At 40.3% G+C, this 27780-nt stretch overlaps 1 protein-coding gene across 12 annotated transcripts in view; it reads right to left on the minus strand.

Moving 5' to 3' along the window:
- Window positions 1-580: 580 nt before the first annotated feature.
- The window catches only part of ABI1 (abl interactor 1), a 78263-nt gene continuing 51063 nt past the window's right edge, over window positions 581-27780 (minus strand). Inside the window, exons 4-12 of one of the 12 annotated variants that reach the window (XM_042043019.1) lie at window positions 19238-19252; window positions 18409-18509; window positions 15138-15278; window positions 13319-13419; window positions 12291-12365; window positions 10496-10672; window positions 7601-7687; window positions 3245-3430; window positions 581-1640 (exon numbers count right to left, since the gene is read on the minus strand). In XM_042043019.1, the coding sequence (XP_041898953.1) occupies window positions 1465-1640; window positions 3245-3430; window positions 7601-7687; window positions 10496-10672; window positions 12291-12365; window positions 13319-13419; window positions 15138-15278; window positions 18409-18509; window positions 19238-19252 (1059 nt within the window). In that variant the 3' untranslated portion in view covers window positions 581-1464. The remainder of the gene's footprint in view (window positions 1641-3244; window positions 3431-7600; window positions 7688-10495; window positions 10673-12290; window positions 12366-13318; window positions 13420-15137; window positions 15279-18408; window positions 18510-19237; window positions 19253-27780) is intronic. The other 11 variants (XM_042043010.1, XM_042043011.1, XM_042043015.1 and 8 more) reach the window with 11 other exon arrangements.

Genomic DNA, 27780 nt, shown 5'->3' on the forward strand with positions numbered 1-27780 from the left:
ATACATCAGTGAGTTCCAATTCATGCTATTGGTGGCTACTTGCTAGCAGTTAACATGATGCAGAATTTGAGACTGCTACCAAATGAATGCTTTCATTCAGAAAATGGAAGGCTGAGTATTTCTAACTCACACTAAAAATGAATGATTCACCAGCCTGCCAAACCTGCAACTCCATCACTTTCCATCGCTCACTTACAGAACATGCTCAGTACCTTCCCAGAAGCCTGCTTTGAAGTCCCAGGCACATTCCTCTCACAGTAATTACCCAGTACTACCACATTCCTTCTCAGGTTATTTCAGCCACAGAATCTGTAGAGCAGGGAAGCACAGCCTCCCTGGCTATCTGCCTGTGATTCCATAAAACAATGGTCAAGTTCCTGTCACATATGTCCCCTGACTGCTATCTGGAGGACAGCCTGCTCCCTCTGCTCTGTGGGGCACCTCACAGAGCCACACAGAGAGAGTTCCCACACAGAACTGTCAGGTACAGATGGTGTCCAACTTACTGCATGTAGATAATTCAATCAAGAACCCTCACTAAAATTTAATGTTGGCAGAAAAGAACTTTTAAGAGTATGTATAAGTGTGTAATTCAGGTTTCAGATCTAATTTATTTGCCCTCTGTCAGTGATAAAGTCACGTTACAAACATTTGCTTTTTAGTACATTGTCTGGGATAACACAGCCATGATTTTGCTACGTTAGCATTCCAAACTTCTTTGCCAAGCCAACCAACAAAGTAATGGACAAGACCTTTGGTTCACTTATATATTTATGAATGGAAAAAGTCATAATGTAAATTTACTCATTAAAAAAACTTGGGTACAAATTACACATACATAAGACCACCCATTTTTTGAATCACATGGACACCTTAGACCCAAACAACTCATTGTAATAGACTTCAGTGAGAATACTCCAGGTAAAGATTACAACAATTGGAAGCATCTTGGATTTTTAAAAAAGTATATTTCAATACATAAGTTTGTATGCATGCTTTAAACAAATATAGTTCAAGAATGAGCAAAGAGTCTAAACAAAAAGTAATATGACCAGCACTAACATTAAACTTCTCATCCAGGTTTTAATATGTTAGTCTAACGTAGTGTTAGTTACCATGCTGTACTGAAAAATGTAATGGCACAATCTGATCATGGTTCATTAAATATTATACCCTACTTCCCCATAATATTTAGGCTGGTCATAAAATTAACAATGCATAAGTAAATAAGTATAACCAGTTATAGACAGTTGCTTGTTTTACAAATTGCCATCAGGTAAGACATACTGTCCCCAGAGACTCAGAGATGGACATTCAATCATACCATTAAAACAGTATGGCCTGAAGAAATGGGCACAATTTTTTGAAAGTATATTAAGACAATTCTGTTAGCTTGTAGTTACTCCTTGTAAATAATCATGGTATGACTTGAATACAAGACCAAACTTTGAAAAGCAAAGGATTTTAATCAGCATAGTGCATGATTGATTCAACGTAATTCCCAGGAAACAAGCCAGTTACTCGATTGCAAACTCCTTCATACCAGCCGTCATCGTTCTTCTTTATCACATAAATGATTGCACCCTCCATAAACGACAGCTCGTCATCTTTGTCCTTTGTATAGTCATATATAGCAACAACTGTGGAATAAACAGGGACACATTTTGCATTTTATTAATAGCAACAGTATTAAAAAATAATTGTACTTCAGAAAGTGTTAAAAGATTAGTTTGCTATTGTGGGATTTTCAATAATGAATTCACATGCTTTTCCTGTTTAATATTAAGCCCAGAAAATGGAATTTCACTCTCCTTGCAACATTAGCTAGCAGTAAGAAGTGGGTGGGGACTACACTGAACACTCAGTTAAGCAGAGAAGTACGTCTGACTGTGACACAGTAAAGTGGAGCTTATGGACACTTAAAAGCTGAACTAGGGAATAACTGACTCGTGTGGTACCCATTTCTGATCAGACTACCTCAAAAGCATTTGAATCTCTTGATTAGAACATGGTTAAAAAATTTTACAAAAATCATTCCACTAAGGCCCCTGCTTGCACCTCAGTGTGGCCTTGCACACATCGCTGCAAAAGCCACTGCACATGAATGGTCTTTCCTACAGAGCTTTTATGTCATAAGGAGTTCTGGTGTTACTTTTCAAGGAGCTGCACTGAGTGCAAGTAGGAAAGTTACTGAAGAAGAATGTAGAAGTGACATCTGCTATTTTTCAGTACCTGCTTGGTGAATACTTTACTCTTACCGACCTCCAGCTCGCTGTGTGCCACTAACAAAGCGGAGATTTCCCCAAGGAAAGAATGTTGCCTCCACCAATACTGGAGCTAAAAACTACCACTGTGAATATACAGACCTCAGACATCACAGCCTTACCCTTCAAAATTTAATATGGATTTATGCAATTGATCAGCTTTATGCATTCCAAGAATCCACTATTTTTTACACCTACATATATTCTCAGATATCTGATGTCTTAATGCCTAGCAATGATGTGCTGCATCAGTTACTTTCATCCCATGGGTATGTCCTGCACACAGTCCAGCTTCAAGTGAAGGTACAGGAGCTCTGCCACAAATGTCACAGGTACCTGGCCCCATTTCATACTCACTACAGCATGAGAAAACTTTTCATGAGAAAACTGGCATCACTATTGCTGACAAAATGGTCAGTGCCACAACACAGGCAACTCCACAGGCAGGAAATTTGTTTCTCCATTACTCATGGGAAGAGATGTTTACTACGTGAGTTCATACCTAAGCACAGTTCACAGTCTGCTAATCTGGAGTCACTGATAAATCTCCAAGGAGACCTCAACGCATTTTATAGTTCAAAGTCTAGTAATCCACTCTAGTAGTATAGTTTGATGGGATAAATGCAGCTTGGAATTTCTGCCCATTTTGCAGCAGTTTGTAGATGACTGCCCAGCAATCCTAAGGTAGGTACAGACGGTCCAACTCATCAAAGATGAAAGCCATCCAATTTACATCTGCTTCTCGTGAAGAAGCTTTCTTTTTCATCCATGCTAGAATGCTTGAAGGTATTTTATAATTTGTCCAAAGGATTATGTCTTACCACATTAGGTGTGGCCACAAACCAAGGAAAGCACGGTTTGAATTCTGACTTAGGAAGGACAATGACTGTTTTCATCAGACCCACACGAAGTGCTTCATTCCCTTCAGGTACCATTAATCCTCTGATACTGCACTAACACAGCAGTAACGCTTCTCTTACCTTTCTCTATATAGTTTTTAGGTGCCCAAGCAGGATCTCCATCTGCATAGGGATCGCTGTACTGCACAACAGCAGCCTCCTCATCCTCATAATCCACAGGGGGTGGGGGTGGAGGAGGAGGAGAGTCATCAAACATTGGCATCTCATCGGGAGGCGGCGGCGGGGGAGGAGTCGGGCTATCAGCAACTAGAAACATTTGGAGATTATTGTTTTTTCTTAAATCAAGACAGGGTGGAGATGCAAACAAACCTGAGGCTGTACACTGTAAATAAAAGGGCTGGGGGCAGGGGGACACACACAGCATGCACTATAATACCATGCACTGATTAGAAACAGAGGCTTTGTATTAACAACTAAAACACACAACTATATTTGTTATTAGTGGTCAAATCTATGTATAAATGCTACTAGAGTCAAAGCACATGCTGCGGGGCATAAGCTGAACATCAGCAGAGAGGAAAGCTTCCTGCTCCAATGTCCATGCGCTGCAGCGTTAGCTATGGAGGACTCCGAGTGGCACCCTCTGAGCCAGGCAGCAACAGGCCTCTGACTAGGCCAGCAGCTTGATTGGTTTTTAATAAATCCTTTGTCTGTAACAGTCACTTTAATTTACTTCTGAGCACTGCTTCCTTGAATTCCTTCTCTCTCAGAGCTAGCATTAGGGAACAAAAAGATCTGGTGTGGATCATAAATACTAGTCTCTTCCCTTTTTTAAAATTTAACCAGGTAAGAGGAAGCCAAGTAATCCTTCTGCAGAAGAAAAGCTTTGTACAGATTCTTATCTTGCAGACTAACTTGTGTGTGTGCACACATTCAGGATTCAAATAATAAATGGAAAACTACAACAGGCAGCTGCTGCTCTTAGGGAGAAAGTGCTCAAGGAATTAAACGTATAATCCAAAATGTCAAATCTCTGCCCTGAGATTATCCAATCAGAACAATTACAAGTTGCTTTGGGAAAGGGAAAAAGAGAAAGGCATTATGGTACAAATCACTTTTTAAATCAGTTCATTAAATTAGTTTCCAGTAACATTCACAGCAGCCGGCAGCAAAATACAGAGATGGCACACTCAGATGCAAGACATCAAGTCACTCTATCCTATTCCTAGGGAGATGTGCTCCATTACACATGGACCTAGGTGTAAACCCTATGAAGCCACAAGTCAACTGAAAGGAAGCTACTGTTACTAACATCAACTTTGTTACACAGCAATACAGATTCATTTTCAAGAGATCTGGGATTCTGCACACTGAAAACATAGGCTGAAAACCACTGGTCTAGGCAGGGTTTGATGTAATGAGGCATCAGGCCCCAGAATGTGCAGCTCCAGCACACAAATTTTGAAAAGAAAGCCAAGCAACAGAGAAAAAAAAACATTGCACTGAGTGAAGCTTTAACTGCTGATAGTTACAATGGCACTGGAGATTAGAAATAGGGGTTTTGTTTGCTTGAACGCCTTTTACTTTTGGCTGGTCACTACTCTAGCAGTGACTTAACCTTTGCTCTTCAGCCCCATGCCCCTGACAAGGGGCTTGGGCACTGCTCCTATGTCCTGTCTGGGTCAGACTGGCTGCACTGGGACAGGTCTGGCACCTGCTGCCAGGGGCAAAAGGGGGCAGAAGCTGCTGGGGCAGGGGCTGCCTCAGCCGGTGCATCCAGCCCGCTCCCTTCCCCTGAAGGGCCAATTCTTCACCTGCAAGCCCAGTTCCTCTTCAACTTGACCAGCTGAGCTGAACACCCCACAGCTCTCTCCATCAATAAGACTGGCTGCCACTGTATTAGTGATTCCTCTCCCATACAGAAGCCCATTTATGTCACTTGGAGACAGACTAACAAAGTCTTTGGCAGCGTGAATGCTACGTCCTGCCCGTTACTGAATAGCACTCACAGACAGGCTTCATTAATCCACCACAGACACATGACAACACCGTTTATGAATGGACTGGTTTTGTGCTGCAGTTTCAGAACATCTTCCACAAAATGTGTATCTCCCTTTAATTTCTGTCTGCAGCCAGGAAAAAAAAAAAAAAGTGTTGAAATAACAATCATCTGAGATCTTGAGAAATCCTTACCTTATGAAATTTTTTAAAAAATTAAAAATGCAAAAAAAAAGTTACATTTATTTAACAATGAAGCTGCAGATTTGAAAAGAAGGAAAGAGGGCAGAAAATGCAAGTGTGAAAACACCGACACATACTCTGAGATGCAGGAACTGCAAGCTTTATGGGAAACATTTAAAACAATTCAACTTCACATTTAAACAAGGAGAGAATGGAACAGAAAATTAGACAAGTGCCACTCCACTTGGAGGAAGTATCTCCTTGCCTCTTGGACTTTAACCCAGACTTTTCCTGGTTCTGAACTTAGCCAGACTCTAGGACAACATCACTTATCCTAGGGGAGGGGAAAAAAAGCATACAAAAAGCCATACTAAATGAAAGGGTAAAAGGATGAGTATTTACATAGTTCCAAACTGAGACCTTCTCTTGTATATATTCCCATCCTTATTCTTTAAATGGGGACCAGCAGACTCCTTTTTGAAAAGACTAGGTGTGGGAGTACAGCAACTTATATCAAATCATCTGTCCCTGAGCACCACACACGCTGGAAAACCTCTCTGAAGGAGATGCCCACAATGTGGATGCAGGAGAAAAAGAAAAGGTGTTGCATAGTTTCTAAGCCCTTTCTCCTTGCCCTCTGAAAGAAGTCCACAAGCAGAGGATGTTGCTTTCCAAACTCACAGATCTCTGTGATGAGGAAGACAAGTCTACCCATGTGTCACCTAACACCAGAGACTTCTTGCAGAAAACGAGGCCGATGAAAGTCTAGCACACAATGCCAAACTCAACACCAGCCTCTACAGGCAGCTTTGCTGAGCATATGCACAGGCTGCCACACGCACCCCTGCCTCCGGAACAAGGCAGCCACAGCTCCAAGCCATACTTGTTATATAACTTTCCAACCCAAGGAACTATTAAGGAAATAAAGAACAATTCCTATGACCAGATTTCAAGCTTCAGCTATTTTGCTGCAATTTCATTCACAAGTCAGCTTGCATTTTGCTGTTGCACGCACAAGTCAGTCTGTCCCTTTCACCTCCACTCTCCCCAGGGCTGTGTTATCTCCAGGAGGACAATATTTGGAACAATTCAGAAGCAGGTGTCAATTTTCTCAAGTTTATCTGCAAGCGAAGACATTCTGTAACCTTCATCTTCAGCAGGTTTACCTCTACACTTTGTATTTTGGAAAGGTTTTCAACACAATTTTGTGGCACATTATTCTGCATCAACATGATTCTTACTGTTTACCTAGCACAGCACCAAATTACCTTCTTTTTGAATGAGAACCAGAGAGATGCCTCCAATCTCATGGGGAGTGCTCAGAACACAACCCCTTAAAAGCTCTAATGGGAAGCAGAACAGCAGCACTACTCAGACCTGGGGTCCTTAAATGGATGCTGCAGCTATATAGCTAACTGTGTAGTAATAGCAGCCCCTGAGATCCTAGCAAACCTCAAAATGGCTCCCAAACACTTTAAAAACATTTTTTGCTTACTTCACACCTTATCTACATCCTATTTAGTCTGTTGTTTACAGAACTGCAACAAACTCCTACAGAAAAGATATCCCCAGATCAGGAACAGGACTTTGCACCTGCACTGGCACTTGAGACAGTAACACTCACCTGAAAGGAATCAAGCAGTAATGGTGAAAGCAGAGTTACCAGTATAAACACTCTGCAGCACAGGTCACAGCTAGGGAACACCTCTCACAAACCTAACAAGCAGAGCTATGCTGCAAGAAGCTCAGCAGGGAAATAGGGCTAGAGAGCACAAAGAAATGGAGAATGAAAGCTGCTGAAGAGAGATGCCTTACAAGCTCCTTTGTAATGCATTAGATCTTAAGACTGCACATACTCAATTGACTGTACCGCTTCCTGAAAAATGCTACAGTACTGGAATCAATGGTTACACATTACACATTCTGACAGTCTATATAAGCCTTTCTAATAAAAACTAATCAATTATCCCTAGTGAAAAAGGCAGGGTGATTCAACATGAAATCAGTGTTTTCAATTAAAATGGAATTTTATACTCACACCAAACATATGCCACATTTCACACTGTACTTCTGCAATAAATTTGCAGTTCAGAACTTGAATGGGTCAGTAATAATCATGCACGTGTTATAAAAAATTGAAGAGTGTGCCCTTCAGCTCCAATAGCATATTGACACTAGAATGCAAGATGGTATTAGCTTCTGGAAAAGGAAACAAAAGAGAGTCTGACTTGCCAGCCATGCATGCTAGAAGAGAGTAGGCTCTACCCTTTAACAGCTCAGCTTGTCCAAACTTACTGTTTTCCTGCACCCTGGCCACGAAGCCTGTGAGAGGTATCTGTGGAGTCAACTGAGGCATAGGGGGAGGGGGTGGAGCAATAGAAACTGGTAGCAACACACACACCATATTGGGAAAGTCAATGGACAAAGGAAAAAAAAAAAAGGGAACAAACAAAAGCAGCCGTCAGTAACGAGGACCACAAAAAAAAGTATGTAAAGAACAACAAGAACACACACACACAAGAACCTTCTTCAAGCTTGTGTTTCCAACAAGGCTGAATTCGTGGTTAGCCAATGGAGGATCAAAAGCAAAGCATGCCCGTGTTTAGCCAGGTAACAGCCGAGCGCAGGCTGCGTGTCTGGAAGCTCACAGGGTGCGTGTGAAGGTTCTTGCTCTGTCACACATTTTGTGTGCTTCACCTGGGGAGCACATAAAATTGAGCTTTTGTCTTGCTGCTAAACAAGGATTACTCAATTTAGTAGTTAGCTTTTCAAAGTGAGCTACTAGGAGTAGAGGTGATGTTTCGCAGGATTCTGGACTCCTTCTCTAAAATGAAAGTGGAGCGCTGCATCAAGTGCAGCAAAGCAGCACTGACACAAGGCAACACTTTTGCAAGGGGTACAATGTTCCAGCATCAATACTTCACACTGACACAGAGAGCACCTCCCATCATAGTGCTCTGCTGGGACAGGGGCAGTGGGCTAGCTCACTGCATTTTTGTTTTTCTCAGAAAAAGGGGCCTTGTTGATTGCTGGTAGAAAAAACAGCTATGTCTTCTGTGGTGAGAGGGCACTCAGCAACCTAAAAGGCTGGTAAAGGCTTCTGCAGCTCCAAATGGTTACACGAGTGCACAGAGCTCCTCAGGAAGCACTTGGAAGCTCATCTTCTCTGAAGTATGTGCCTATCTGGCGAGTGATGAGACATGTGACAAGCCTGTGCTCAGAGACACTGGGCTGACAGCCCAGATGTTCAACTCTTCCCTGCACAGGTAGGGAAGAGGAATGGGAGCAGTAGGGCAAGCCGTTCAAACTATCGGCTCTGGCAGGACCATTCTCCCTTAAGCACCAGGAATGAAAAGCATAAAACAAAACCCCACCCAGAAACTCAACAAAACATCAACTCATTTGTTTATACCGTCCCTTTCTCAGTGGAACTTCTCTTGCACTGGAGCAGAGAAATTCCTGTGAAGGTGGGAATTCAGCAGGATAATCCAGTTGGAACCAAATTTGAAAGAGGTTCTGTACTTCCAAGTAAGCAACAGTTTTAAATAAAGCTGTAACTAAGATTAATGTTCAATGAATTAAAATGAAGCATTTCGTTCATTACAAAACCAATAATCAAATAAACTGTATGGGATAAATGATCAATAAAAGCAGGAGAACAAACAGCGTCTCACAAAACTGAAGTAAACATCTAAGAAAAACCAGAGTATTTGTTAGCATGAAAAGTAAAACCTTAAGGAAACATGGGACCTGGGAATAATGTCAAGACAGTAGCACTAAAAAAATAATCACCAGTTACAGAAACAGAGGAAAAAAGTTTCAAGTAGCAAAACACACCCATCAAAATACTGTTTAAAAAATGTTGACCATCAGTATTTTGAAAACACCAGAGAGGCTAGATTAAGAAAACAGCACCTGCATTTGAGCAAAAAATTGCTTTGGACAAATGTAAGCGTTCAGAAACAGTGGTGTGCACAGTATTTAAGACAACTGAACAATTCCCAGAAGTAAAATCCTGTTTATTTAATGGAACGCAACTGTTCAAGCAGGAGGGAGTTTCTGTTGTTATGGTGAATTAATTTGGAGAAATAAGAATGTGGAGGAAAATGAAATGCTAGTATGGGTGAGCAAGAGTAGGAGGAAAATCAGGTTTGGAAAAAAAGAGAAGATAGATACTGTGTCTGCATATAAAAATGCTTTCTGACAAATGTAATACTTCTAAACTACTCAGAAAACTCTTCACTTCAGTGTCTCAAATATTTTAAAAGCATTCTTTTCTTAAGAGTAAGTACACAACAGCAGACACTGGACCAAAGAAATCTTGAATCCAAACATCAACATTTCTTTTCAAAAGAAATATTCCTCTGAAGTTTAAAGGGCTGGCATTCTGAACACTACCAAGAAAAAACATTATACAGCTACCACTCCACAATGTGTATTTGATCAAAATTTATGGAAATGGCAAGGAAGAAGTTTCCTGATAGAGCTTTCTACCAGCAGCCAAAATCCTTATTTTGCAGATCTTTCTGCAGTGAACCTTGATTGCCCTTTTTGGGGCAGGCAGGCAGGAGGCTGCTGACTAAAATCTGCTCACTTGCCCATGGCATCCATCCCTTCCCTCATTCATCTCCTTCTATACTCCTACTAGTGTGAAAGCACAGAGAAGTTGTCTGCTAAAAGAGAGAGAGACTGAGCTCTTTAACAGTCAAGCTTAAAGCTAAGAACAAAGGAGAAACTTGGAATCAGGAAAGGATTTAAGAGAGACAGAGAGGAACTGTGTGACAGGAACATGAGCATTGTGCTCAGACAGTATTCTTTTGCCACTATCCAAATAGTGAGGGGCTGTACTACAGTCATATTAGGTCTCCTGCAAAAAAACCCTGGGTTTACTTTTTGTTCTCCAAGCACACCTGAAATGCCAAGTATAATGTGCCCATAATTAGACAGGCAATCCTAATAATTTCTTGTCATGAGTAACAGCAAACAAGTCAGAAAGGAAAACAGTATAATTGCATATAGTGCAATCACTGTACAATTCCAGTATGGTTTTTCTTGTTTGTTTTTCCTTCTATTTCAGGAAAGAAAGCAGTAATCTCATTGATGCTTTTCATAAATGAATTAAAATGCCATGCATGCTTTTACAATCATTTTGCTCAAAACAGTTTGTGATTTCAGAGCTCAGCAGCTTACTTGAATTTTGAGAATAAAGAGGCCCGCCATTAACATGAGGTTGAGCAGAAAATGGGGCAGTCACAGAAGGATTCCGTCTGTATCCACCAGAAGATGCTGAAGAAGTGGTAGAGTTGTGTCGCGAGATTTGCCTGGTCATTGTGCCATACTGGGAACCAGGAGCTGAACCAGGAGCAGCTGAAAAGCATTAGCCAGAGGAACCAAGGAAAAGACTTAAGCAGAGCATTACTTGGGATAGAATGCAGAAAATAGAAAAAGTCCAGAACATGGGAAATACTTGATTACAGTTCTCCAATAATTTAAGGTCAGTAACAGGCGATTAACAGAAAAACAAACATCCCTGTTACAATCAATAATGAGAAAAAACACACAGGACATAAACCAACACTCATATAAAGGGCATTGAGAAATTCTGAGAGTACTTTGGGAGACTGGATTGGACTGGAAAATTGAATCCAACCTTCCAACTCTTAAATATATCTCAATCATACTACATGCAGTAATACCCTTTATTAAAAAGCAGACAGAAAAAAAATCCATGTTCTGCTCAAAACAAATGATTTCCATTGCAAACCCGAACTTGCTTCCAATCTAACATACAACAACAAAACAGTGAAACAAATGTCATGAGCTTCAGACACTTGGCACATTTATCAATCATATTTGCTGGTTGTGCTTTTATATTGATGGAATTTGCACTAACAAATCAGAATCACCAATGCCAGCTGACAGAAAAAGATGTCATTCATTCTTCATTATAAATGCCCATATTTACTTTCCACCTACCTGCTGCACATACTTCAAGGTTAACAAAACAGTTTAAGTTCTCTTTCAGATTAACCTCTGACTGAAAATCACACCTTGCAAACTAATGAATCTCACATGTTGCAGTCACTTGAATCAATGCAATTCTTAAATGCAAAAACTGGTTTGCAATAAAATGTTTTGTGCTTTTATATACATGTATCATATAATTATATAATACACAAACAGCAAGCAGTCAGAAGTTTGCAGTTCGGCAATGCTATCCAAAGTCACTTTCACTTAACATTTCAGTAAAGGAGAGTGCAAAGGGTTATGTGGGTCAAAGCCTCCAAAGCTAGTTTCATAACTCAATCAATTACTTTTGTCATCAGCCTGTGACAGGAATGGGTGGGGTACTTTTTCCTGTCTATTTTGAAAAGTACTACTTTTAGAACCCACCCTAACTGCTGTACATAATGCTTGAAGCAATTTCTCAAGAACTGTTAGTTCATATCCTCAAGTCTTCCAGTTTGACACCTGCCTGCAGCATTATGGAATCAAAGCCAAGCCACTGTGACAGACACTTGGGCCTTCCAGTCACCTTATACCCACAGAATAGAACACACACATCACCCTACACATAAGCTACCATTTCTAAGCTAGAGTGCAACTGCTGTGACTTAGTTTCTGTTGCAGGAGTCATACAGCCTAATACCAATATTCAAGCTGATTCTGAGATCTTATAGATCAGATTAATTGGATCCTAGCTTAATTTGGAGCAGATTTTAAGCAACTAGCAGCCTTTTTCTCATACCTAATGCATTTAGCTTCAGAGGCTTTAACCACAGGAAATTAGTGGAGATTAGATTTGTTGGAAAAAAAAAAAAAACCAAAAAAAAAAACCAAAAAAAACCCCCCAAAATTGATTTTTATAATAAAATCACGTAGGTCCCACTATAGAAGAAAAATCACCCTCACTAAGTTCATTAGGAAGACATGATTATTGATTATGCAGAATGACTGCAATCACTTCAGCATTGACAAATCTCACCTATCAGACTGCCCATCGGGAGAGGTGGAGGCAGTGGTGGTGCTGGCAGGGCTCCAGGAGGAACAGAAATGTGTGCTAATAAAATAGTTTATATTCCCAATTAGGCCATATTATTAAAAGTAAAAAAAAAGAAAGTACAGGCACTTGATAGGCTTCCCAAACAAATATGAAAATTCAACTTCAGTTAACTAATACAAATTCAGACCCTGATCCTATCCAGGGTTCTGTACCCGCCAATCTCTATTCCCATTGACTTTTACGGGATGCCAGATGACAGTAAAATTTCATGCCTATTTGTACCACTGCAGGACCAAAAACACCTGGGAAAGGAAAGCCTACATGTGTATAAGGAAGCGAAGACTTGTCATCCAAGAAACAGAGAAATCTCTGCAATAACAAAATTACGTTACACTAAAACTCCACTATTTTCTTATGCCTTGTGGGCTTGCAAAACACACAGTAAATAAGTGACTGAGATGGTTTATTACTAAGATTATAATCCTGCCAGTTTATAATAAAGAAGGACGCTACTCAATCTCACCATTCACCATTCTTAAACACAAGGGAGTGTGCCTCCAGCGCTGAGAGATCCTGCGTGGTTCCTTCACCGCGGATGGCAAAGTTAGCAGGGTATTTCAGAAGCCAACGTTTCCCATTAAACATGTACATACTTGCTGCTGCTCTCAGGGCATCCAGAAATGCCAAATTGTAGACACACATTTAAAATTACAGTTAAGCTTTAAAAGGATACATTTGTCTTTTACTCCCCCTGTACACCTTTGATTGTCTTGTAAAAACATGGACCAGCAAAGGTGTTTTAACCATCCATTATTCAGTAACTGATTGTCCTGCAACTACTCTTGGTAAAGAATTAAAACTTTAGACATCACTCAGAACTCATAAATGACTTCCTGAGTAGGACTGTGCTTCAGAACAGTTTCTACCCCATTGTGTTTAGTCAAAGTTGCTCTGCAAACACAAGAAAGTAACAAGCAGCCTTAAGTTAGCATGGGAGGAGTCCCACATACCTGGCCCAATGGTTGGTGGTGAAGGTGTAGGCACGGCAATGGGAATGCCAATACTGCTGCTTCCACTGTTCTCTCGACTGCCACTTCCTCCACTACTGCCACTACAAAGAAAAACACAACTATTAGCACAGCATGGCCTACAAAAGCGTATCCACAGTCACACTTCTTGTGTGAGCTCTGATAGCCTAACTCAATTACAGACTGCTGAAAAACTCCCTGTTAAATGCCTCTGTCTTTACCTATAATTGCATACAGATAATCAAGTCTGGATGCATTACACTCCTAACAAATGGAATTAACTAAGCTGATAAACATCACTATTAATAAAATGTGCAATTAAATGCTTCAAAAAATAAAAAGGTAATCAACCATGCAAGTTCTAGGCAATGGAGTAACAACTGCAGAAGTAGTTCAGGGGCCTTGTAATAATTGAAAGTAGTATGCTGGCGCTGGAACACTTCATGGCTAAACTCTAATTATTTAAGATTAATTATGCTGCCAGCTGAAGGAATTTCCTCTACTCAGAGAAAAAGTTTAGATTGCTAAGTTTTTAACTGAGAATGGACATGATAAATCAGCTGGGGTGGGGTGTGCTTAATTTTCTGTATATCTAACGCTCCCCACTATCCATGCACACACCTTTTGTGTATAAGAAGTTTGTTTCAAAGACAGTCTGAAAGTTAACAACACAGCCAGCTCAAAATTTGTCTAACTACTGTTATATGATATACAAATCAGAGGCCAGCAATGCAAAACATAGTGAACTACTGGATAACATTTCTACACATGCCTTCAGAGACCGTGACACTTATTTTCTTTGAGGAAGCTGAAAAAGACTCAAAATTGAGGTAGAATCTGTCCTTATTCTTATCTAAGAGCACTCCTTAGTCCAAGTCTTGAATTTATATACATTAAATGGATAATGTAAAGGAAACTAAGCAGACAAGATGTTGTGAAGCCAAAACTTCACTTTAATTCATCCATGTTAATTAAGAGTACTCAGTGAAGTTCTAGTTTATTTGCCATTCCTGGATAGCTACAAATCAGTCAAGAGTCAAGTGCAAATCATTCAAATATCTCTTTAGAAAATAACATCACAAAAAAGAAAATCGGTGATCTGAAATGGAAGCCAAGATAATTCCTTCAAAATTAGTGTTCTGCCTGCTGAAGACCTTGATCTTGTCACCATGGTTGCAGCTGAATTTCTAACTGCAGCCTACATAAAAGAAGATCTTGTGAGACAGGAGTAAGGAGCATTCACAGTAGCCAGCTAAACAGACTAACAAGATCCTCGATGCAGAGACATTTAGAAGTTATTTAATTCTGACAGTATTTCATCACCAACTGTGTCTAAAATACTCTCTCAGTCCCTGCTAGTGACCTACCATGTTTAACTGCCTACTGGGAGTTTTTAAAAAAAGAAAAATATTAAGAAAGAAGCTCTCTAAAAAACAAGCTAACCTTTTACTTCTAACTACATTGAATTCTTTCATCTGTTTTTTCCCTGCAGTTTGAAGCCAATAGAAATCAAATTGGAAAAAAATGAACTCACTCAAGAGACTCAGAGAAACATTTAGCCTTGCAATTCAAGAAAAAAAAATTTTTTAAAGCTCCACTCAGAATATTGAATATTAAGGCACTTCTTCATGTTAGGGAAGTCAGCAATACAGTAAAATTCTGTTGATGCAGTGGTAAAATAACTCACCTTTTTGCCTGTCAACAAAAAGCTGAGAGGCACAAAGCTTCGAGGCTTTTCTGTGACTTTAGTAAACATCAGGCTTGCCAGGCAGGGAAGACTTACTGTGGGAAAACACCCTACCTGTGTGTTCGTGGTCTCTGATTCAAGGAAGCTGTCCTTCCTGGACTGTGCTGGCTGCCCAGCCTGGCAGGGCTGGTCATGTAATCATTCGGGACTGTTGGCGGTTTGACTGGCTCCAGGGTTTTGTAAGGAGTATTTCGCCTGGTCAAGGAAGACAGAAAGATAAAGAATCAGAAGATTAAAAGGATAAATAAGTGAAGTTGTAAATCCATTTGTTTTCTAAACTTTTCATGAAACACTGTGGTTTATGAAAATTCCAACAGGCAGGGTAGACAGGTCACAGTCAACAGCCTAAATAGACAGGTCCGTACAAGTTAGCCTAAAGCACATAAACTGGTCAAAAAAGCCTAAGCTAAACTTACCACCCAAAACACATTATTTGAGCAATCTAACATACAACAGCTACATCTACATAACACTCTGGGGTTACCTGTCAGCACCTGACAAATTTCCATTGTACCAATTTCCTCTTCCCTCCCCATCAGAATCCCTTCCGAAAGTAATCTTGGCTAAAGGTATTCATCTCATTAAGACATCAGCAAGGCTGAATCAAGATTCACAGAACAAGTGACATTTGCAATCACCAGTGCTTTTCCTAGGAGCACTGCTTCACGCAGCAATCAAGCAATCTCATCTCACATAAGCAGATCTGAAAGTACCTCACAGATGAGCTTCATTGTCTCCATTGGGCTCTCATTGTCGGCCCAAGAAAGCAAAGGCCAGAGAATTCCAACCTAGCAGACTGTGTCAAGTCAGAAATACAGCACAGATCTTTCGAGATCTATTTACCAGACCCATTACTGCCATAACAACAGTGCATTTATTGTACTGAATCGCAGAGCTCTTCAGTTCTCACCAGTAACAGAGATCCATTGCAAAACACAGAATTTGGCAATGCATCAGAGCTAAGCAAAACCAAAAATACTGAAGTACAGGCATTTAATAATTTGTTCAATTACTGGTTATAACTGAGTTGGTAAGTTATACTGCTTCCTGGTATTTCAAGAAACTTACTGACTTTCTTTCTACATTATGAACAGCAACAGTACTAAATTTACTTTTCAAGGTTATTTCAGTTGGAAGCACATTAACAGTCCTCCCTGCTTATCATTTCATTTGGTAGTCTTTAGATATCTATTGCTTACAACTGGAATACAAAATTTCTTTTTTTTTTCCACAACTGATCTCTTTTGGCAGATCTATAGGTGGTGACACCCTGCATATTAAAATCATCCAGAGTTCTTCATAGAGACAAGCTAATTTACAAACACTACAGTACATAAAAAGTTACAGTATTTCCACTTTTTTCTTTGAGAGGTTTTAATAATAAATTGTTATAGATGGAAGACAAAAACTTTGTTTCCTGACACTGCTCAGAGCTTCCCACCTCACTGTCCCCCAGTGTTTCAGGGTTATCCTGAGAGCTCTTGCCACCAGGGAGAGCTGCAGGGAGCCCAAGGCCTTGCTTTGCTCCAGGACCCTCAAGGAATGACTCCAGCTACTCCCAACCACATCCAGCTCCAGCAGTTCACTCCTTCTTCCGTGGTACTTCCAACCTGAGAATCCAATGATTTCCACAATCCCTCCCTGGTCCTGTGAAGAGACCCCTGCTTACTTCAGCCTCTTTCGCTTTTCACTCTGCGTGATTTCCATGAAGGATTCCTCCCCATAATATTCCTTTAGATAGTCCTGCCTTGGAGGGACAAGCTGCACAACAGGCAGCACATACCTAAAGGCCGATGTTACATACTAAGCTCATTCTGGTTTTACATACTTATCTCTGTTTTCTGGATCAAAGGGAGAAGAGTAGCATCCTTGTGGTTTCTAGCCATTTTTTCTGCATAAATTAGGGTAAGTCATGCCTGTGATATTTCATGCTTTGGCAGAACACGGCTGCTCAAGACAAGAGCTGTACTTCCTGAACAAGAAGGGCAGATAGAAATCTCTCTTACAAACCCACATTATTCCTCCCCCTCAGCCAACTGCTGCCACTTGTCAAGCTCATCTGGAAATGACATTCAGCTGATTAATCCTTATCAGGCATCAGCCACGGCAACCAAACAGCTCTGGCTTGTTCAGGGGGGAGCATTAGAGAGAGGCAGCTCACCAGTACATCAACACTGCTGTTTGACCAGCAAGCATCCAAGAGGACATGAAAGTGCCTACCTAGGTTCCCTGGGCTGATAAACAACTCTCTCAGCTGGGATAAGAGACAACTGGAATACTGATTTCATGCCCTTGAGCAAGGGGAATTTTCAGAAAACATCTGAGGAAACCTCTAGTTAAATTTCTCTATGGAATATGCAGCAAGTACTACCACCAAAGCATCAAATAGGGATTAAAAATCACTAAGTCTTCAACAAAAGGAGTTGCTGCTTCTAATTTTCCTTGATCATTGCTCCTGATCTTCACCCTGTCTCATTATTCTTCATTTTTCCAGCTTCCTGCCTCTCTGAGACAACATACTTGAAGCCAACACAACCATGCCAGTCAGCTTTACAGTGCCTCAGTCCCCCACAGTATAAAGGGAAGGCTGAGAATGACAAACAGGCAGAAGGTCATTTAGGATGCCTTTTGGAAGATGTTGCACAGTTGGACAGACAAAACCATATGGCACTTGCACTGAGCTTCTAAAGTATTAAATGTTTTGGTCTCTAGCAACAACTACTTGCTGGCACACCAAGATAAGCAGATTTCACTCCCCACAGGTCCACAGCAGCAAAATAGATGCAGGGAACTCTGCTCACAGTGGGACTTGGGAATAGCAAAATCCTTCCTCATTTAAGTATAAAAATAAAAATGCACAAGCCAGCAAGAATCAATGTTGCCACTGTGTTCACAATGCCATAAATTTTACTTAGATAATGCAACAAATACAGCACGAACAGCCACTTCATAGCTCTTCTAATATTGAGAAATGAGTAGACAAGAACTTTACTAGTGAAGCCTTTCCCCCACTAAAGTTTAAACTTTAAGATTCTTTTCTGTCACTAGGGATTTCTCCCCAAAAGTCAGGAATAACAATAGCCTCCTCATTTACCCATATCCATATGAAATCCTTCCCCATGAAAAAAAGTTCTTTCAAAAAGTCATCCTGAAAACAAGAGTCAATACAGCTGAAAGGGTTTATACAAAAAATGTTACTGTGGGTTTGTTTTTTTTTTGCTAAAGGCAATCAGAATTGCCATCTATCCATGAATTTAAGAAACACCAACACTGGCACAATTAAAAATTTCTATTACACAGGAGGGACCAGGCAGTCCATTCTTACCCCAGAGTTCCCCGGCCTGACATGGGAGGACTTGGTGGTTTTTGTGTAGGCGGATTTGTTCTTGACAAGGTGCCAGTTCTTGCAGGCTGGTTATTTCCATGCTGAAATAAGGGAAAACATGATTTTATTTTTATAACAGAGCAGCTCTATTACTGACAGTTTCTTTTTTTTTTTTTTAAGTGTAAGAATATGAAGTGAGAATTCCCAGACAGCTGTCAAACAGCAAGTTTTCAGCTACACACGAGACAGACACCAGTAAGTACAAAGAGTCTAAACACAAGCTTAATGTTATTTTCACTATAAATTTACAACAGACATCAGAAAGGTAGGCAACTGACAGGTTCATGCACAAATGTCTTCTATCATTTTTTTCCTTAAAGGGAAGCCGCATTTGTATTCATTGCTATTTGGATGTTAATAATTTAACCCAAACTTTAACACTGACAGTACAATACAGCCAGCATGGCCCAGAATTTCTCAATTTGCCCCTGCTATTTGACTAGCAGAGTCATTCAGGTTGTCTGGGAAGTCTCCTGCAAAAAATGTAAGTGAAGAGAATCAAGGCATCTACTGAATTCAGAGCAAAGCACTATATGTGTTAGAGAAATTAATGTTTCTATGTAAAAATGCGGATGTCAATGTATCGCAGATATATTGACACGTTAAATGCTGTAAATGAAAAAAAAAGTATAGCATGTTTAATCTAAATATCCTATGGAAAGCAGAAGAGAGTGTAAGAGAGCGCTAGTTTTCAGTTTTAATGGCTCTGCAGCCTCTACTATCAGTCACATGAGGCACTGTGGGTCAAAGGAGAAATAACACTTCTTACCTTGGCTTTTAGCCACTTAACGTTGGCAAAAAAAGGGGGGGAAAAAGGTAGAAATTAATGGCAGATCCATCACAACTGATAGGACAGGTTAAACTAAAGATAATCACATTTTAAAGAAATCATTTGTGTCTACTGATAATTAGCTCATCCCAGTACAATATGAGAGATTCTGCTGTGTCAGTTATTGAAAATTCTGTGTCTGACAAAGCAACCACAGGAAAAGTACTAGTGTCAAAATTAAGTTTAGCTAAGCTTTGCCAGGTATGTCTGCCAACTTTCTCATGGGCAATAAAGGGTGGAAAAGCCCTCTGCTGACTAGTCAAGTCCAAACCCAAATCAGTGCTATTTCAATGGCAAGATGCACTTAAGAATTCATTCACAAAACCACAGCTTCAGCAATATGCACAGAATCGACAGGCCTGTTGCTTTGACACTTAACCTTCCCATGTTTTCAAGAAATCCTAGCTGCTGCATTGAATGGTAAATAAAGAAAAGGGAATTTTCTAGCAGGATGAGCAGCAGTGCCTTTCACCTCTGGTTTATTGATTGAAATCTGATTCAAGGCAGCACAATGCTGGCTGCTCAAAACCGTGTTGGCAGGGATATAATGATTGTTATTCTGAAATTTTAGCTCTTAGAATCAAGTCATTATATGACTCCACTGTATCATTTTAACAGCCTTCGTGATTGCAGAGGAAAAAAAAAAAAACCAAACAAAAAACTTGGCCTCATGTGGAAAATGTAACATTTCAAATAAACTCAAGCCAAGTTCTTTCCTTTTTGGGGGGAGTGGGACAGGGGGATAGAGACACTCATATTTTTGAAAGGGTTAATATCACCAATAAAAAAAAAAAAAAAAAGAAGCAAATACAAACCCCCAAAACAAAATAAACCCAATGCTTTTTTTGAGGTTGTTTGGAATTAAACTGTTACTTCCAGAACGAGCCTTCTAAGGCAGAGCATTTCAAACTGTGGTTTGCATCATCTTCTCCTCCTCCAAGAAACACAAACTAATTTAAAGGCATCCATGAACTCAGTAAAAAAAGTAATTAAAACATGCTATACTGCAAACATGCATTTGAGACTTCTGACAGGGTCTACAAAACCAATGAAAAGCAGCTAGGGTTTACAAATTGAATGAGGTTGAAAGCCACTGCCCTTAAGTTATTCATATTACAAGAACAGGAACATAAATCCTGTTCCAAAATTCAGATGAAAAAGTTTAACTCTGGTAAATAAATTTGAAGGTCAACCCATTTACTCTGAGCCTGGGCAGAAGTTCATCAGCAGAGTTTACAGGCATTTAAACCACCTCTGTCCCCACATATTTATTTTATGGATAAACAGGCAAGTTCAGTTTCCAAGATGCCAGAGTACTCTCCCAAGTAGTATATTTTTAAAACAGGCCTTTAGTAATGGAATTTGCTTTCTCTTCTCATGGGAATATGTGTCCCTTCCCCTTACTTCACCAGTTGCCAATGGCAATGGCATAATACAAGGAATTTGTTAAAGGAGACCAAAAAATGAAACTCTTGGTTCTGTCCTTCCCCAGCAAACATAGATAGAAACTGTTTTGAAGGCTTAAAAGGAAGGGTGGCATGGTTTCTTATCCAGCCTCTACTACTAAATTTGCCTGCCTCAAAAATATAAAACCAAAAAGCTTCCTTTCTTTCCTTCTTTTATGCAGTGTCACTCAGAATTTATGGCGAGTACTTCCAGCCCCCTCCTAATCCCTGTTACATTGTGCCTCCACTGCAGTGACAGTATGAACATCAACATGTAGCAATAATTCAGTTAATCTCCATCTTATTTCAAACCTTTCTACTGCTAAGTACACTAAACATTTCTCTGAAGTCCGACAGCTCTTGACCTTTATTCTTATCTCTAGCACTACATCGGGTGAGCTTCACCTCTTTTGCTACCAGCTAAACAATATACAGACAGATACACACTCGATTGTTCAGAAGAATTAGAAACTGCTGTCATACTGCTTTCTATATGTAAAAAGGTCTGTAGATGTCATCTCTGTTGCTGTCAATATAAACAAGGCTCATACAGGCAGGAAAACAGAAGGCCAGAACACAAAACGAGCTGGGATTCACATGGGAGAGCAACTTCTGATCCAAAAGACCTAAGTAAGGGGGGAAAGCAAATGAACCAAAGTAAGATGAACTGTATGGCTATTTAATCATGGTTAACAAGCTAATTAATTAGGAGGAGACTTCTTTTATTTATTGGCTGAGTTTACGAGGTCAACATTGCTGCATTTCTTGCTCTGAAAACCAAATGTGATGCTTTCTAAGCAATTTTAAAAACCTGCTTGGAATTGAGAACACTTTATGCAGCAGAGTCTAGACTCAGTGTGATTTGAAGAAGGTGGTGAAAAAAGACAGCAGAAAACCAAAAAGAGTAGCAGGTATGTGCTTAATGTATGTGCAAACATCTCTCTACAAATGCCTCTAGGCCAGCCAGCCTGCTGGCAGAACATGACTGTCACTGCCTGCCTAATCCATACCCAGAAGGTCAGAGCCAGGAAGGAGGGAACTGCAGGGCATGAGGAGGAGAAACGGTAGCATGCATACGGTTCACAGCTTGAAGAGGGAAGAGACTGTTCTGAGACGGTGTAAAATAAGAGATAGGACATGCAAAAGGAAAAAAGCTTAGTCAAATGAAGAGCATCACTAAGATCTCCTGCAGAAGCTGTGAGGAGCATGATTCCCTTCTCCTCCTGCTACTTGTATTATTGCACACACAGGAGACAGCTTTCAGCCTGATACCAGCATCCTGGATGACACACATCAGAACAAAAACAGTCTGTAGACACAAGCTGGGAATGCTTGTTATGCTGAGGGTGAGAACCAGACAGACCAGGACGTTCCCAGAAAGGAAACAGGGTAGGCAGCAGTATTGGTTGGGGTTTCTTGCAATGATACAGCAGATCATGTTTTAAAGAAGCAAGCCGAACAATCTTGCCTTTCCAGGGAAAGCCCAACAAGCATATGGCAGTCCTGGATAAAGCTTTAAGGGTTGTCACAAAACTAAGAGAAGGAAACCACAGTCTCGGGTTTGAGAAATAAGAGTAAATGCTGCTGCATTTCCAAAATGTCACAGCTAGGGCAGTGACACATCCACAGGGCTTGTACAGCATGGGAGAGCAGACTGGCCTAGGACTGAGCGCCAGCAGTGGGCTGGAAAGGAGCAAAGCAATTAAGGTAACGGGCAGAACAGGTGCTTGCAACAGCCATGCAAGGCATTTATTAAAGCCCAAATTGAGGCTGCTCCTGTACCTGATGCCAGGAATTCAGAGTGATGCCTTAGCTTTTAACTTCTATAGTTTTCAAATTCTGTACTTCTTGGTGTGTGACTCTGAGGTTTCTTGTAGCCTGTTAATTTCTGCTCTCTCATGCTAGGTAGACATAACAAAGCCTCTCCGGGCCTGCTCTTCAAGGACACCAAGACTGTCCTAGGCCAAAAGTGTAAACCAAAGAGCTGCTAAGGGGGGGGCAAGCTGAGGGGAAAACTGAAGCGTTAATTGGAGAATTAACCCTGATATGCAAATGAACCAAACCTATAAAAGAGTTAAGAACTCGTGACTTGGTGTCCATCTTGGGGCCCATTTTTGAGAATAGCCTCTGGCTCCCCAGGGTGTACCTTTGAAGGCCTTTCAAATAAATACCTACTTTTATTCCCTTACTCCTGTCTAGCTCTGTTTCTGGGAGGCCTCTTAAGGCATCAAGAGGACCTGGATTTTAGAACTTCAGCTGTTGGTTTGGAAGGACAAACAATGACTGCCAGTACTAAGAGACTTATTTGCTTAAGGCAACTCTTTTGGCAGTTCCAGCATACTCAGCTCTGGTAGTCTAAAGAGTACAGAAACACCTGCTGCCAAAGGCAGTACTGCAGGTTGCTGTAACTGAAGTCAAAGGGACAAGACCAAGGATGGCATGAAAAGGAAGGGTGTGAGGAAATCAGAAGTACCTACTGATAGCCAAAGGATGTCCAGACATTGAGGGACTCTGCTGGGTGGCCTCAGGAGCCAGCTATCTAACTGTTTTTAGTAGTTTTCATGCCAAGTAACAAGCCATGGGGGAACATGAGTCATGATTCAGGGAACTATAAAGCTATCATTTGAGCTATAAACTGTGCTTGGAAAACTAGGGGTAGGAATGGCTGCAAATAACTCATTTATGTGAGCAAATTTATCTGTGAGCACACAAAAGACCACCTGCACACAGAAGCAAAATTCTTATCACACTGATATTCAGCAAGTTTCTCCTGCATATTTCAGCTACGAACTCTCCAATTCCAGAGTGCAGAAACTTCAGATCTCTATATAGGCTGGTTGTACTTTCCCTGCTGTATTCACTCATTATTTCTCCGACTCCTGAATTTAAAGAGTCAATTTCACTCTATTTTCTGCCATACCTAGGATGACAGAAAGAGGTCATTAAAGACCACCCAATATAAGGGCTCTTCAATAGAAACAAGGTGTTAAAACATGTGCCAGTCTGATCTCCGTTAATAGTAAGTATCTGGCAAACTTGGAACTTTTATACATAGGGTCTCTAAAAACAATAATCAGCCTAAGATCTGTTAGCTTTGACCAGTAAGCACGGTCATCAACCACAATGGAAAAAACCCCACATGGCTGCTCTTGACTCTTTAGTCAACCTCCCTTTTACTTAAAAAGGTACTTCCTTTATTAGTCATGGGAGAATGTCCCTACAGAAAGGTAGCTGACCATAAGACCTTTTGAAATGCTATTCTGTGTGTGCAGCTAGGCAATTTTGTACAAGACTGCCTTCTGTCTCATCAATGGGGCAGTTCTGAAATACCACAAGGTGACACAGTCAGAGCAAGAAAAGCAGAAGCTGGAAAGGTGCTGGTACATGAAGGCATGGGATGCCTGAGGAACGATACAGTAAAGCACCAAGCCTAGAACATGGTTTCCTTACAGAAATCAAGATATGGAGCTTGGTAGAATACATAATCAAAGATGTTGTTCAGCAGGCAGACTGTATGTGGGTGTCAGACACTCAGGGTAACACTTTTCCACACTAGTTTTGTGAGGTTTTAAAGAAATGATTCCTGTGTCTCAATTTTCTTATCACAATGGGTCACAAGTTTTTATTTGTTCTTCATTTCCTTATAGTCTATAGTAAAGCAGATTATTTTGAGGAAATTAAGTTTTCAAATTAATACTTCTTTAAAAATTGAACATATGTAGGTACGTCTCTCTTCAGGGAAATTCAACCTCCTCTACTAATATTTGTAACCTAGTCACTAGTCTTCTGTTAACAGCAACCAGATGTAGTTTGTCAGTATTGCTTCTCTCCTTTCTTTTGTTTTATTTTAACTTTCCAATTAGAAAGCATTAGCATACAAAAACTTGTTGTGGATGATAGAAAACTTAACATTGTCCTCTCAGCACTCAGTCTTGTTAAGAGAAAGATACCTAGATTACTGCTTCAAGATTTTTCAGTTGAGTTGGTGACTTTGAATCTAACTACAATAAAGTAAGGCTAGCATAAAAAAAATTAGAAAATAAAGAGACCTCAATGTTTTGTGTTTCCTTTGCAAGCTGAAAGGCTTGAAACCTACATTACATCAGATGACATTAGGCACACTTCTGAATTTCCAGTAGCAAGTGTCCTATGGAAAGCACGCTGTGTTAACACTCATAACAGAGTCATTGGAGTTGGCAACAGGAAGTTCCTTTTTCCCTCAGAGAAGCATTCTTTACCCTACAGCAATATTTACTGTTTGGCCATGACCCCAGAGGGATGATGTGACATTAATGAAATTGGCAACACGACATCCTTTGAAGCGTGAATATCTGACAGAGGCTGGTAAGGGGACAAAGGCAGGAGCAGCTCCAGTTCAGGATCCCTATCTCACTTAGGTTTTATTAGAGCGAATTATTTAAAATTTAGTATTCCAGTGGTTACACAAACAGTCTTATCCTAAAGGGTAAGTAGGCACAATTAGGTAGCCTTTCACCCTCACATCAGCATCTCATCTGCATTTTCCATTTTGCACTGACACAGATATAAGCATAAGGACTGCAGACAAGTAGGACATGCTGAGAAGCACAAGGGTAAGAGCAAGACTCCCTTCTCTAAGCTTAGCGTTTGTCAAGTTCTGGCCCAATCCCTAATTTAAGGGAGCCTTCCAACTTCTATTTCCTTATGAAAGATTTCTGAGTGCTTAACTCCTGTTTGACTTTCTGGGCTCAAAAGCTTCTTACAGCTTTCATGTGCTGAAATGCAAATTTTTTATGGAGACAAAATTACAATCTTTTTCCTTAAAATAAAACTGAAAAGTGATCAATCTTCATATACAATTCAAGTTTGGTTTTGAAGAACTACTAGTTCCATAAAATAAACTTGATCCAATTACAGCTATTAGGCATTTCAATTAGGCATGTATTCAACATTTTATCTGCCTTTACCATAAGGCATCATCACTGCAATTTCCTACTTAGCTGCCATTTTACAAATTGCTGCAATTCCACCTGCCTTCTATTCAAAAAGAAGATTATTATAAATTCAAAGGCCAATATGAATTTGGCTTTTAAGGGCAAATTTAAGGTTTTTAAGGCAGCTTCCAAGCTTCCTCCTTCTCCCTGCTCTTAAACTGAGGATTTTCTGTATGAGTAATTGTGTTTGACCTATTTATTTGCTGGCACAGTATTTTTTTTTTATTTCCTTTCACAAGAAAAGGAGAAGAGGAAGAAGGAAATGTTAAAGTAGCCGCTGCCTAATAATTTCAAACCAAGCTCTACACAGGAAGGTAGATAACAACAGTTACTCTTGTTTACAAAGAATTACTTTAGCTACATCCCCCTATGCCCAGAGGGTAACAGCTGAGCAACCACTTCACAGACCAGCAAAAATGCTTCCCTGTGTGTTTCTTGGAGCCATCAACACATATTTGTGTTGCAAAGGAAAGCCTTCTTGCTAGGAAACCAACTTTAAAAGCCCTCCTGATTTTGACTGATGCTAGCCTTGGCTTCATAGGGACATATATTAAAAAAAGCAATTTTTGGAGACATTGTCTGTATCTGTACCTGCAAAGGGAAGGGGCAGGGAGTGCCGCAGCTGGGGCACTTTGAGGCTGCCATGGAGGTTTCAGGCTGAAGGAGAAAGTCCCTCTGTGATCCTAGGATGCTCTACAAAAGCTTTCCAACCAAGAACATGCGGAGGAGGAAACAGCACTGCCTTCCAAGGAAGTGTCTCCCATCAGTCAGGAAACCTGCTACAGAGAGCAGCTGCTTACCCATCACTGCCACCTCCACCCTCACCTGCCCCCACAGAAATTGCTGCATGCGTGAGACAGAGGGAGGCATGCAGAGCCCTTCTCCATGCCCCAAGCACATGCATCTGCTTTTGCATCCTTTCTACATAGCCACGACAAGCAAAGACAAACAAAGAAAATGAGCTGTGAGTATACACAGGAGGTGGTTTTGCATTTGCTCAGATGGAAGATACATGGTGAAGACAGCATTTACCCTGAGGATTATATACCTCCCTAATTTTGTTATTTAGCTCTGTCAGACATTATTTTTAACTACACTTTTCATATGAAACAATTCAGGATCACCCCATAAAATATACTGCATATTTAAACAACAATTTTTCCTAGGATTAATATTTAAATAAATAAAAGTAGAAACAGGGTATAATCCAGTCTGTATCTTTGATTTCTCCTCACTGTATTTTTCCTTTATGTTTCTTTATCAAATCCTACACCAGAACCAAGTCCCATTAACAGCAATAAATTGCCATCTACAGATTTTAAAGTGTTGTATAATTTTTATTTAATACTTGAATGCCAATGTATTATGTTGAACTGTATTTTACTGACACTTGCTACAGCAGAAAACATTCAAGGATCTGCAAGTTAGTCAAACTGACAATTGTTCTAAGCAGACCTCAAACTTACTTTTCTCTAGAAAAACATGGTTTCTAAGGCCTTATTGGACATGTTGCTGTCCAACTTAGGGTGAAATCTTTGCTCAAGAAAATAAGACTTAACAGAGACTGAAGCATCTTCTAAGACCACTCTGGACAAGACAAAATTTGTCATTCAGTTTATTGTATGCTCTCCCCTCACTGTAGATTCAAGAGGTAACTCAGATTCTCAGCATCATCTTTCATTTGTGCTGACTTCCAACAGGACATGATCCAGCTTCTTAAGTTGTTTTGGCTTGACTTTCTTATGACACCACTACCTACATCTAGGTGACTAAGTAAGCTACTTCCTTCAGAGCCTTGATCTGTCTCACACTCTTGGAACCCAGGTAATACAATGGCCAAAACATTTAATTGTGTCATTCACTAACTCAGCACACTCTTTTCAATAGTGTCTCTAATGCATAGCAGCCACCTTGAACTACGTACCTGAGGTCTGGCTGGCAGTTTATTTCATTTGTATAACAAGTCTACATAAAAATACCAACTGTTTCATGCCTTTCACAGCTGTAAAACAGACTTAGGCAAGTCACTCAAAAAAACAATATCAAGATATAATTTGCACCTGTC

The sequence above is a fragment of the Corvus kubaryi genome, unplaced genomic scaffold (genome assembly GCF_017639235.1).
Source record: "Corvus kubaryi isolate FWS band 111438036 unplaced genomic scaffold, C.kubaryi_AGA036_p1.0 37398, whole genome shotgun sequence".
Lineage (NCBI taxonomy): Eukaryota > Metazoa > Chordata > Aves > Passeriformes > Corvidae > Corvus > Corvus kubaryi.